This window comes from Monodon monoceros, unplaced genomic scaffold (assembly GCF_005190385.1).
Source record: "Monodon monoceros isolate NGI ecotype Baffin Bay Population unplaced genomic scaffold, NGI_Narwhal_1 Super_Scaffold_6, whole genome shotgun sequence".
NCBI lineage: Eukaryota > Metazoa > Chordata > Mammalia > Artiodactyla > Monodontidae > Monodon > Monodon monoceros.
This window is the reverse complement of record NW_021703783.1, coordinates 53149829-53162590: the sequence shown is the minus strand read 5'-3', so window position 1 is coordinate 53162590 and position 12762 is coordinate 53149829. Positions and strand designations below refer to the sequence as shown.

The 12762-nt window shown below is 42.0% G+C and overlaps 1 protein-coding gene across 2 annotated transcripts in view; it reads left to right on the top strand.

The window, feature by feature from the left end:
• The window catches only part of CPM (carboxypeptidase M), a 127698-nt gene that overhangs the window by 31000 nt on the left and 83936 nt on the right, over positions 1–12762 (top strand). For both annotated transcript variants that reach the window (XM_029205689.1, XM_029205688.1), the window contains exon 3: positions 11940–12037. In XM_029205689.1, coding sequence (XP_029061522.1) covers positions 11940–12037 — 98 coding nt within the window. The remainder of the gene's footprint in view (positions 1–11939; positions 12038–12762) is intronic.

Below are 12762 nucleotides of genomic sequence, written 5' to 3'. Positions count from 1 at the left end.
AAATTCTAGTGTGGCAGACTTCGGCATTAAACACCTGCCTATCGGTCCTGGGATGCCTCCTGTGCCCCCCTCCTCCCCATATCCAACTGGGCCCCGAAGCTCAGGGCCTCAGATGGAATTTAGAAGAGGCAGCCTTGTCCCACGGCTGCTTCCAGGCAGAGCAGAGCGCTCGCTCTCGTCACCGTAGCTGCAGGACCCCTGGGATGCCCGATTCCTTTCTGCACCCCTGAACCCCTTCTTGACAAGTTCCTCCATTCATGAACAAGCTCAGGAATTCCTAGCCCACTACACGGGAAATGGCAGCGAAGCTTCTTGGGGTCATGTGGCTGACTTGGGGGGGGGGGTTGGGGATCATTGCATCTGTCCAAGTGGGTTTGCAGCTTTGCAACTACAGAATCAGACAAACTAGGCATTCACGTGGGCTGGCCAGACTGCTCAACTCAGTGCAGAAGCCACAGTGAATGCTGGACCATTTGCCGTGATGGGAGGGCATGTGTGTGAATCTTGGGCCCCAGAGACAGGGTCTGTGGAGAGCAGAGGGGTTTCGTCCATGTCTCTCTGTTGCTGTTCCACCCACCCTACTTTTTCAGCCTAGTCAACTTAGCAGACACATCTGTGAACTACAGTCATCTCCAGATTCCACAACTTTGGGGCAAAGCCACTAAGGTTTGCCTGTAGTCTGTGTTTTTTTTGTTTTATTTTTTGTTTTTAATTGACCTATTTTTCCATATATATATACATTTTTTTTTTGGCAGTATGCCGGCCTCTCACTGTTGTGGTCTCTCCCATTGTGGAGCACAGGCTCCGGACGCGCAGGCGCAGTGGCCACGGCTCACGGGCCCAGCCGCTCCACGGCATGTGGGATCTTCCCTGACCGGGGCACGAACCCATGTCCCCTGCATCGGCAGGTGGACTCTCAACCACTGCGCCACCAGGGAAGCCCCCATATTTTTTTAATTTAATTTAATTTATCTTTTTATACAGCAGGTTCTTATTAGTCATCCATTTTATACACATCAGGGTGCACATGTCAATCCAAATCTCCCAATTCATCACACCACCACCACCACCACCCCGCTCCTTTCCCCCCCTTGGTGTCCATACGTTTTTTCTCTACTTCTATGTCTCAATTTCTGCTCTGCAAACTGGTTCATCTGTACCATTTTCTAGGTTCCACATATACGCGTTAATGTATGACATTTGTTTTTCTCTTTCTGATTTACTTCACTCTGTACGACAGTCTCTAGATGCATCCACGTCTCTACAAATGACCCAATTTCGTTCCTTTTTATGGCTGAGTAATATTCCATTGTATACATGTGCCACATCTTCTTTATCCATTCGTCTGTCGATGGGCATCTAGGTTGCTTCCATGACTTGGGTATTGTAAATAGTGCTGCAGTGAACATTGGGGTGCATGTGTCTTTTTGAATTATGGTTTCCTCTGTGTATATGCCCAGTAGTGGGATTGCTGGGTCATATGCTAATTCTATTTTTATTTTTTTAAGGAACCTCCATACTGTTCTCCATAGTGGCTGTATCAATTTACATTCCCACCAACAGTGCAAGAGGGCTCCCTTTTCTCCACACCCTCTCCTGCTTTTGTTGTTTGTAGATTTTCTGATGATGCCCATTCTAGCTGGTGTGAGGTGATACCTCATTGTTGTTTTTTTTTCCGGCTGTGTTGGGTCTTCGTTGCTGTGTGCAGGCTTTCTCTAGTTGCATCGAGCAGGGGCTATTCTTTGTTGTGGTGCGCAGGCTTCTCTGGCTTCTCTTGTTGCAGAGCACGGGCTCTAGGCACGCAGTCTTCAGTAGTTGTGGCATGTGGGCTTCAGTAGTTGTGGCTCGCGGGCTCTAGAGCGCAGGCTCAGTAGTTGTGGCACACGGGCTTAATTGCTCCGTGGCATGTGGGATCTTCCCGGACCAGGGATTGAACCTGTGTCCCCTGCATTGGCGGCAGATTCTTATGCACTGCCACCAGGGAAGCCCCTCATTGTAGTTTTGATTTGCATTTCTCTAATAATTAGTGATGTTGAGCAGCTTTTCATGTGCTTCTTGGCCATCTGTATGTCTTCTTTGGAGAAATGTCTATTTAGGTCTTCTGCCCATTTTTGGATTGGGTTGTTTGTTTTTTTAATATTGAGCTGCATGAGCTGTTTATGTATTTTGGAGATTAATACTTTGTCCGATGATTCGTTTACAAATATTTTCTCCCATTCTGAGGGTTGTCTTTTCGTCTTGTTTATGGTTTCCTTTGCTGTGCAAAAGCTTTGAAGTTTCATTAGGTCCCATTTGTTTATTTTTGTTTTTATTTCCATTACTCTAGGAGGTGGATCAAATAAGATCTTGCTGTGATTTATGTCAAAGAGTGTTCTTCCTATGTTTTCCTCTTAAGAGTTTTATAGTGCCCAGTCTTACATTTAGGTCTCTAACCCATTTTGAGTTTATTTTTGTGTATGGTGTTAGGGAGTGTTCTAATTTCATTCTTTTACATGTAGCTGTCCAGCTTTCCCAGCACCACTTATTGAAGAGACTGTATTTTCTCCATTGTACATCCTCGCCTCCTTTGTCATAGATTAGTTGACCATAGTTGTGTGGGTTTATCTCTGGACTTTCTATTCTGTTCCATTGATCTATATTTCTGTTTTTGTGCCAGTACCATATTGTGTTGATTACTGTAGCTTTGTAGTATAGTCTGAAGTCAGGGAGTCTGATTCCTCCAGCTCTATTTTTTCTTTCAAGACCCTCAGGGTCTTTTGCGTCTGCATACATATTTTAAGATTTTTTGTTGTAGTTCTGTAAAAAAATGCCATTGGTAATTTGATAGGGATTGCATTGAATCTGTAGATTACTTTGGGTAGTATAGTCATTTTCACAACGTTGATTCTTCCAATCCAAGAACGTGGTCTGTCTCTCCATGTGCTGGTATCATCTTTAATTTCTTTCATCAGTGTCTTATAGTTTTCTGCATACAGGTCTTTTGTCTCCCTAGGTAGGTTTATTCCTAGGTATTTTATTCTTTTTGTTGTAGTGGTAAGTGGGAGTGTTTCCTTAATTTCTCTTTCAGATTTTTCATCATTAGTATATAGGAATGCAAGAGATTTCTGTGCATTAATTTTGTATCCTGCAACTTTACCAAATTTGTTGATTAGCTCTAGTAGTTTTCTGGTGGCATCCTTAGGATTCCCTATGTATAGTATCATGTCATCTGCAAACAGTGACAGTTTTACTTCTTCTTTTCCAATTTGTATTCCTTTTATTTCTTTTTCTTCTGTGATTGCCGTGGCTAAGACTTCCAAAACTATGTTGAATAATAGTGGCGAGAGTGGACATCCTTGTCTTGTTCCTGATCTTAGAGGAAATGGTTTCAATTTTTCACCATTGAGAATGATGTTTGCTGTGGGTTTGTCATATATGGCCTTTATTATGTTGAAGTAGATTCCCTCTGTGCCCACTTTCTGGAGAGTTTTTGTCATAAATTGGTGTTGAATTTTGTCAAAAGCTTTTTCTGCATCTATTGAGATGATCATATGGTTTTTATTCTTCAATTTGTTAATATGCTGTATCACATTGATTGATTTGCATATATTGAAGAATCCTTGCATCCCTGGCATAAACCCCACTTGGTCATGGTGTATGATCCTTTTAATGTATTGTTGGATTCTGTTTGCTAGTATTTTGTTGAGGATTTTTGCATCTATATTCATCCGTGATATTGGTCTGTAATTTTCTTTTTTTGTAGTATCTTTGGTTTTGGTATCAGGGTGATGGTGGCCTCATAGAATGAGTTTGGGAGTGTTCCTTCCTCTGTGATTTTTTGGAAGAGGTTGAGAAGGATGGGTGTTAGCTCTTCTCCAAATGTTTGATATAATTCACCTGTGAAGCCATCTGGTGCTGGACTTTTGTTTGTTGGAAGATTTTTAATCACATTTTCAATTTCATTACTTGTGATTGGTCTGTTCACGTTTTCTATTTCTTCCTGGTTCAGTCTTGGAAGGTCATACCTTTCTAAGAATTTGTCCATTTCTCCCAGGTTGTCCATTTTATTGGCATAGAGTTGCTTGTAGTAATCTCTTTGGATGCTTTGTATTTCTGTGGTGTCTGTTGTAACTTCTCCTTTTTCATTTCTAATTTTATTGATTTGAGTCCTCTACTTCTTTTTCTTGATGAGTGTGGCTAATGGTTTATCAGTTTTGTTTATCTTCTCAAAGAACCAGCTTTTAGTTTTATTGATCTTTGCTATTGTTTTCTTTGATGCTATTTCATTTATTTCTGCTCTGATCTTGATGATTTCTTTCCTTCTGCTAACTTTGGGTTTTGTTTGTTCTTCTTTCTCTAGTTCCTTTAGGTGTAAGATTGGATTGTTTATTTGAGATTCTTCCTGTTTCTTGAGGTAGGCTTGTATAGCTATAAACTTCCCTCTTAGAACTGCTTTTGCTGCATCCCATAGGTTTTGGAGCATCGTGTTTTCATTGTCATTTGTCTCTAGGTATTTTTTGATTTTTGCTTTGATTTCTTCAGTGATCTCTTGGTTATTTAGTAATGTATTGTTTAGCCTCCATGTGTTTTTGTTTTTTATGTTTTTTTCCCTGTAATTGATTTCTAATCTCATAGTATTGTGGTCAGAAAAGATGCTTGATATGATTTCAATTTTCTTAAATTTACTGAGGCTTGATTTGTGACCCAAGATATGATCTATCCTGGAGAATGTTCTGTGTGCATTTGAGAAGAAAGTATAATCTGCTGGTGTTGGATGGAATGTTCTATAAATATCAATTAAATCTGCCTGGTCTATTGTGTCATTTAAACCTTGTGTTTCCTTATTAATGTTCTCTTTGGATGATCTGTCCATTGGTGTAAGTGAGGTGTTAAAGTCCCCCACTATTATTTTGTTACTGTCGATTCCCTCTTTTATAACTGTTAGCAGTTGCCTTATGTATTGAGGTGCTCCTATGTTGGGGGCATATATATTTAAATTGTTATATTTATGCAATTTAAATTGCATATATACTTATATGTTAGATTGTTGATCCCTTGATCATTATGTAGTGTCCTTCCTTGTCTCTTGTAACATTCTTTATTTTAAAGTCTGTTTTATCTGATATGAGTATTGCTACTCCAGCTTTCTTTTGATTTCCATTTGCATGGAATATCTTTTTCCATCCCCTTACTTTCAGTCTGTATGTGTCCCTAGGTCTGAAGTGGGTCTCTTGTAGACAGCATATAGATGGGTCTTGTTTTTGTATCCATTCAGCAAGCCTGTGTCTTTTGGTTGGAGCATTTAATCCATTCACGTTTAAGGTAATTATCGATACGTATGTTCCTATGACCATTTTCTTAATTGTTTTGGGTTTGTTTTTGTACCTCCTTTTCTTCTCGTGTTTCCCACTTAGAGAAGTTCCTTTAGCATTTGTTGTAGAGATGGTTTGGTGGTGATGAATTCTCTTAGCTTTTGCTTGTTTGTAAAGTTTTTGATTTCTCCATTGAATCTGAATGAGATCCTTGCAGGGTAGAGTAATCTTGGTTGTAGCTTCTTCCTTTCATCACTTTAAGTATATCATGCCACTCCCTCTTGGCTTGTAGAGTTTCTGCTGAGAAATCAGCTGTTAACCTTAAGGGAGTTCCCTTGTATGTTATTTGTCGTCTTTCCCTTGCTGCTTTCAATAATTTTTCTTTGTCTTTAATTTTTGCCCGTTTGATTACTATGTGTCTCGGTGTGTTTCTCCTTGGGTTTATCCTGTTTGGGACTCTGCACTTCCTGCACTTGGGTGGCTATTTCCTTTCCCATGTTAGGGAAGTTTTCGACTGTAATCTCTTCAGATATTTTCTTGGGTCCTTTCTCTCTCTCTTCTCCTTCTGGGACCCCTATAACGTGAATGTTGTTGCGTTTAATATTGTGCCCGAGGTCTCTTAGACTGTCTTCATTTCTTTTCATTCTTTTTTCTTTATTCTGTTATGCAGCAGTGAATTCCACCATTCTGTCTTCCAGGTCACTTATCCGTTCTTCTGCCTCAGTTATTCTGCTATTGATTCCTTCTAGTGTTTTTTTTCATTTCAGTTATTGTATTGTTCATCTGTGTTTGTTTGTTCTTTAATTCTTCTAGATCTTTGTTAAACATTTCTTGCATCTTCTCGATCTTTGCCTCCATTCTTTTTCCGAGGTGCTGGATCATCTTCACTATCATTATTCTGAATTCTTTTTCTGGAAGATTGCCTATCTCCACTTCATTTAGTTGTTTTTCTGGGGTTTTATCTTTTTCCTTTATCTGGTCCATAGCCCTCTGCGTTTCCATCTTGTCTATCTTTCAGTGAATGTGGTTTTTGTTCCACACAGGCTGCAGGATTGTAGTTCTTCTTGCTTCTGCTGTCTGCCCTCTGGTGGATGAGGCTATCTAAGAGGCTTGTGCAAGCTTCCTGATGGGCGGGACTGCCTTGCCTGTAGTTTTTGAATAGAGAGCAGTTAGGGGACAAACTGGTACATCAGTTGGCAAACCAATTTGAGATTTGCATACCAAAGGGGGCAGATTATAGCTTTAACTTCTCTAACCATACTCATGGGATCCTGTCAACCTCCTCCTTCCTTTTCCACTTCTCCCAAGGGGAGACAGAAAAAATCTCAACACCAGAAATGGGACATGGCAAGCTTGGGACACAGGTTCACATTTCTCTGATATTTTCCATCTCTTAGGTGACTGAAGCAGTGCTGCATAGTGGTTAAGAACAGAGCTGGCTCTGAATAGACTGTCCTGCACCGTGCCTTGTTACTTTGGTTCTCAAACTTTAGCATGCGTGAAGATCCCCTGGAGAGCTTGTTAAGACACAAACTGCTGGTTCTCCCCCGAGAGTCTCTGACTCAGCACCTAGGGGTGGAGCCTGAGAATGTGCATTTCTAACAAGTTCCCAGGTGACACTGATGATGGTGGTCCTGGGACTACACGTTGAGAACCATGGCCTTATGAGCTTCCCTAAGATGGCATCCACCTGTGTGAAAGGATAATCTTTGTGCCTACCACTTGTGGTTTCAGGGCTAAGTGAATATATGTAAAATGTCTGAGCTGTGAGTCACACTACCGTGCAATGCAAGCACAGCCAAACTGGAGACTTTTGTCCCTGTTTTGTTTGCGTCTGTTTTGTTTTTGTCGTGAGCCACTTAGCAGGAACCTCTTCCTCCACCTCCAAGCCCAAGGACACATGACTTTGGAGACTGAGTGTTTAACCTGACTGCAGTTATTGCAATTTTTCAGCTCTTCTGGGACATTATTTGAAATAGGGCTTTGCGTGCTGTGTTCAGCTCTTTGTGTGTGTGGTAATGGGAGCATACCTAAGTGAGACTGAAGTTTTGGTGTCAGATCATTGGCTTCTTTTTAGAGAAGGCAGGAGGAATTCGCCAGCCTTACATCAGCCTTGCCAATGGAGTTGTTATTCCCACTATGTACGAGGTCACAAACTCATGCATTGAGAAAGCTCCCCCAAGGTTTGACTTAGGTCCAAGGGTAATTGTAAGGACACAAAGAGAAATATGGAAGTCTAGGAAACAACTGATCCATCTCCCTGGAGATCGGAGCCTGGTGGGTGGGATCATGAATACAACCAGCCTCATCGACACTGCAGCTCTGCTCCCGGGACCGGGCCACCCACGCAGCGTCTCCGCTTCTCTCTGGGCATGTCCCGCTGAAACTCTGGGAGTAGAGAGAGTCTGATGGGGTCGTTATGCCAACACTCAGTATGGACCGTCCCCGTAAGGTAGCCCTCGATTCGGGTGTCTTGCTCTGGCTCAATCGTCAAAGCCAGGTAGCAGCCTGGAACTTGCTCCAGGCGCAAATTATGGCCGTGCCATGCTGAAAGAACTGCCGGAGAACTTTCCACCCAGGGTGGGGTTGGCCCTGGACTACCTAGTACTTTCAGGGAGATTGAGGCAGCCTGGCGTCATCAGAAGAACACAGATATTGGAATCAGACAGACCTGAGTTTGAACCCTGGTTCTTCCACTTAAATCAATGAATTGTGGATATCACCCACCACACAGAGGTATTGTAAAGATCAAGTATTATAAAGTGTGCGGCGTACTGCCCGGCACAGTCTCTGAACTTAATAAATGATAAGATTTGGTATTTTACTTTTTAAAAACTGGAAAGACGGAAAAGTGAGGGGAAAAAAAAAGTACTTGGCTTTATCATCCTATCACTTAGCCCCTTATTACTGACAATGTGCAGTTTTCAGTTCTTGTAGGGACTCGCCCATTATTTCATTTAAGGCTTTATATGCTTTGGATCTGTTTTCTTCCATGGTATTTTTTTACTGAACAGTCTGTTTTATATGGTTGTAGTTAAATAATTATGCATTCTGATTTCTTTCACATGATAAAGTAGTTTTACATTATAAATTCTGTACGTAATTTGAGTGGACATGCTGTAATTTACATAAAATTACTTGGAGTTGGACACCTAACGATGGAACATTGGTTGAATAAATGGTGCTGCATTTGTGTAATAAAATACTAAGCAGCCATTTATAAAGAATGTAGTCAAAGTCTATTTGTTAATATAGAAACATGTTCATGATTATATGGAAAATGAGATGATTTTACCTCAAGATCCACTGCCTCCCAAATCTATCTGGATATTCACTGCCTCAAGATCAGCAGCTTTCAAACTTCAATGGGCCTCAGAATCACCAAGGGAGCCTGTTAAGTGCAGGTTTGGGGCCCTCCCCCTAGACTTTGATTTAGGAGATGAGGATCAGGGATTGGTGCTTTTCCAAGGATCCCGGCAATTCTGATGTGGGAATGACACTCCCCCCATTTCTACCTGTTGAAGCTGTACTGCATTTACCAAGCTTCTCCTTCTGCTTTCTCCTGAACGCCTGGAGCGTTGTTTCCTTGCCTCGTGGATCTCTGTGAAGCCTTCTGAATTGTAAGACTTTTCCTGGTCCTACAAGCAAACTCAGTTGGGCACCATGTCACATCCCTGGGCTTTGTTTGTGTCAAGCTCTGAGTGGGTTCCTGGATATAGATACTGAAATCCTGGCATCCAGGTTTTGTTTACTTTGTAGTGAAGAGAAAGTGGCCGAGCATTTCAGAACTCTTGAGCACACCTGGTATTAGCAGGAACTTTGAGGAATAAAGGCAGCCTGTCCAACCTTGGCAGAGAAAAATCTTATTTAAATTACCCTCACCTTGGCAATCAAGCTGTGAAAAGTCAGTAGTTTGTCCTTTGTGCATTTACTCTGGTCTAAGCCAGAGATCAGTGTTCGTTGGAGAGGCTGGTTAAAAAACTTCAAGAGGCTTGTCATTCCTGGTGAATATCTCCAGGTTTTCATTCTCAGACTTTGTGCCATGGAGGTGATTCAAGGGAAGTTTCTCATCTTGCGGTTTACTTAGGGGCCATTCGAGCCAAAATTGAGATTGAGTTACCACCCAAGTTCTTCTTCACTTAGGTTTTATTTTGATTTCCCTCCTTCCTTAAACCAAATAATATTGGATACGCATGTTGAGTCAAGTTTTTCTTGTCTTACACTATCTTTTATATTACAGGTCAGCTGTTGCAAATGCAGAGTTAGAAATATAATAACTAGTAAACATTATGTTGAGATGATACTGAATTTTTTCCTTTGTTTGTGAGGGAACTAGGCCATAGTCTGTATAAATCTGTGGTTATTCTAAGTTTAAAAGCATTAATAGCTACAGAAAAGAATTCCCCAGAAGGAAACTAAAGAGCCAGGATTAATAGAAAAAAAGCTCAGAAAAACCTCTCCCTTGCTTCACGTGAAAATATTAACTTGGTAGATTTGAAGCCCTAGATGACCTGAGAATTGGTACTATTGGGGGATGAAAGGTTCTGGTTGATGACAGCAGTTCTGGCGGGAAATCACTGGATGGATTGTACTTGTCCACGTGACTCACTCGGAGTCGTTCTTCAGAACTCAATTTAGAAGTCAGCTCTAAAACCCTGCATCTGTAAAGCTTTATGTGATCCCACTCCTTGGGAAAAGTTCCTCGTTTATTCTACAGCCACAGCAGTACCTCATACACACTCTAAGGTCGTATATGTCACAGTCTAGTGTAATGATGTTTGCACGCTGCTGTTCTCCACTAGACCAGAAACTCACTGGGCGTAGAGTGTGACTTATTTGTAGGGTCTAATCACCTGGTTAAATGCCTGGATATAGTGGTACTAAATAAATGGATGTGTAAATGAATGATGTGAGTGTGCTGCACTGAACAGGTGGCACCAATCAGATAGACTGCCTTTTGGGGGTGTTTTCTGACAATTTCTGCAGTTACTAAATTTAAAGCATCACCCTGTCAAGACGAATTTCCCTATAATTGTTAGAATAAATTAAGAATAAATGGTGAGGGCTTCCCTGGTGACGCAGTGGTTGAGAATCCACCTGCCAATGCAGGGGACACAGGTTCGAGCCCTGGTCCAGGCAGATCCCACATGCCACAGAGCAACAAAGCCCGTGCGCCACAACTACTGAGGCCTGTGCACACAGAGCCCGTGCTCTGCAGAGGGAGGGGCCACCGCAGTGAGAGGCCCGCGCGCCGCAGCGAGGGGTAGCCCCCACTCACCGCAGCTGGGAAAAAGCCCGCGTGTGGCGGCAAAAACCCAACACAGCCAAAAATAAAATAAATTTATTTGTAAAAAACCAGCAAAAACCTTTCTTAAAAAACAATAAATGATGAAAAAGACAAGTCCAGTATCTGCTTCTCCCTGGATTCCTTATGGCAACTGGGTATTCCCCAGCCCATTGGACCCCCCCAGGTTGAAGGAGCTACACCTGAAATTCTGCAGAAATCTGCTCAACGTTAGCCCATGAGCTGCTGTTAAACTCCTTTCCTGGGTACTTGAATTCCACAGAAGGCTTAGCTGTCACAGATATGTGAACTTTGTATCTAGGTGCTAGATATCAAATATTTACCCAATCTCTAATTTTAAAGTGTTTGTATTAAAAGAGCCAGATGATTTTAGAATCGAAAGAAACCTCTTCATTTTACGGATTAGGACACCAACCTTCTTGTGAGACAGGCAGTTTTCGTTAGTGGCAGAAGCCCTAGAGTTGAGTCACATAGGCCAGGATTCAGGTCTTGGCTGTGGGGCTCAAATCACAGCCTCTTACTGGCTGTGTGATCATAAGCAGTTTATTTATTTATTTATTTATTGAAGGTCAGTGTTTTCATTTGTAAAGTCCGGTGAAAAATCCATCTCCCTGGGTCAGGACAAGGGACTGCCTCAGGTAACGTGAACCAGAGATGCAATGGTAATATCTGTCCCGAGCAGATGTTCAACAATCTTGAGTCTCTGTCCTCCCTTGCCCAAATCACACCATTTATGGCAGAGTTAGGACTTAGAAGTTTCCCTTGAGGCATTGTTAGGATGGCTTGTGCTTCCTGGCTTATGTGGCAGGACTCATGCCCATCAAGGACACTCATTGCTGAGGGGCTGTGTTACATGAGCACTTGAATACGACAAGACTCAGGATTTACTGTAAAAAACAATCTCCCTTCTGAGTTACATATTTTCTTGCTGTTGCTTTCTTCACTTTCCTTGCACTGAGAGTTATGGCACCCTCCCTATCAACTATCAGTAATGATTTTGTGTAATTGTGTGAATTAGCAAGATCACTTCTATAAAACACCAGAAACTCAGAGCAAACTATATAAACATTTTGGAAAAATAAGACCTACATAGCCTAATAAGTCTTTGATTTTAAAAAGTCACATTCTAGAATAAGAACTTAAATATTTGTGCTAAATTGAAAGGGTTTTGGAAACTGAAAGTGTTTTAAGCAAGGAAACATTAGTCACATGAACTGAGGTGGTTGTGAAACATTTGTCAGGTGGGAGAAGCAGCATCATTTGTTCACTGTTCTCATTCTCCCAGAGTTCCTTCGTCATTTCAAAAGACAACTCATTTTTCTATACTCTTCTTCCCTGTAAAGGCAGAAACCTGTGGGTTCTTATTGTGGGACGCTTTCCAAAGGAACACAGAATCGGGATTCCAGAATTCAAATACGTGGCAAATATGCATGGAGATGAGGTATGTATATGGCTTGAATATCTGACATGTCACCAGAGAAGCTTCCCCTCGGGTCTCTTGTGCTCTGTCTAAATGCAAAGGAAGCAGAAGACACTGTAGCAAAGAATCTGGAAAGGTCTTCCGGTGAGGCCTTCTGAGAGGATTGAAGGAACCAGGTTCCAAAAACCAGCACAGCCATCTGGTTGTTTACCCAGTGCCCTGTGCAGGTAACTGGAACTTTTTTTGTTTGGGGTCTGGAAGAACAACAGTGCCCCAGCTCTGGACTGCCAGCAAGTCCCCGAACTCCTGCCTGTGTTGGTTTTCCCCATCTCCTGCTCAGCATGGAGGTGACCCAGCAGAGGAGCAATATTCTATTTGAACTAAAACAATCAGATCCCAACTAGCTATCCAGACTCCTAGGAGCTGGCGTTTTGAATGCTTTTGTCACTTTCTCTTAATCTAACACTTAGCGTTTCCAATGCTTAAGTTTAGAGCAGCGGTCCCCAACCTTTCTGGCACCAGGGACCGGTTTCATGGAAGACAGTTATTCCACAGACCGGAAGGAGGCGGGGAATGGTTTCGGGATGATTCCAGCGCATTACATTTATTGTGCACTTTATTTCTATTATTATTACATTGTAATATATAATGAAATAATTAACTCACCATAATGCTGACAGGAGGTGGAGCTCAGGCGGTAATGCGAGCGATGGGCAGCGGCTGTAAATACAGATGAAGCTTTGCTC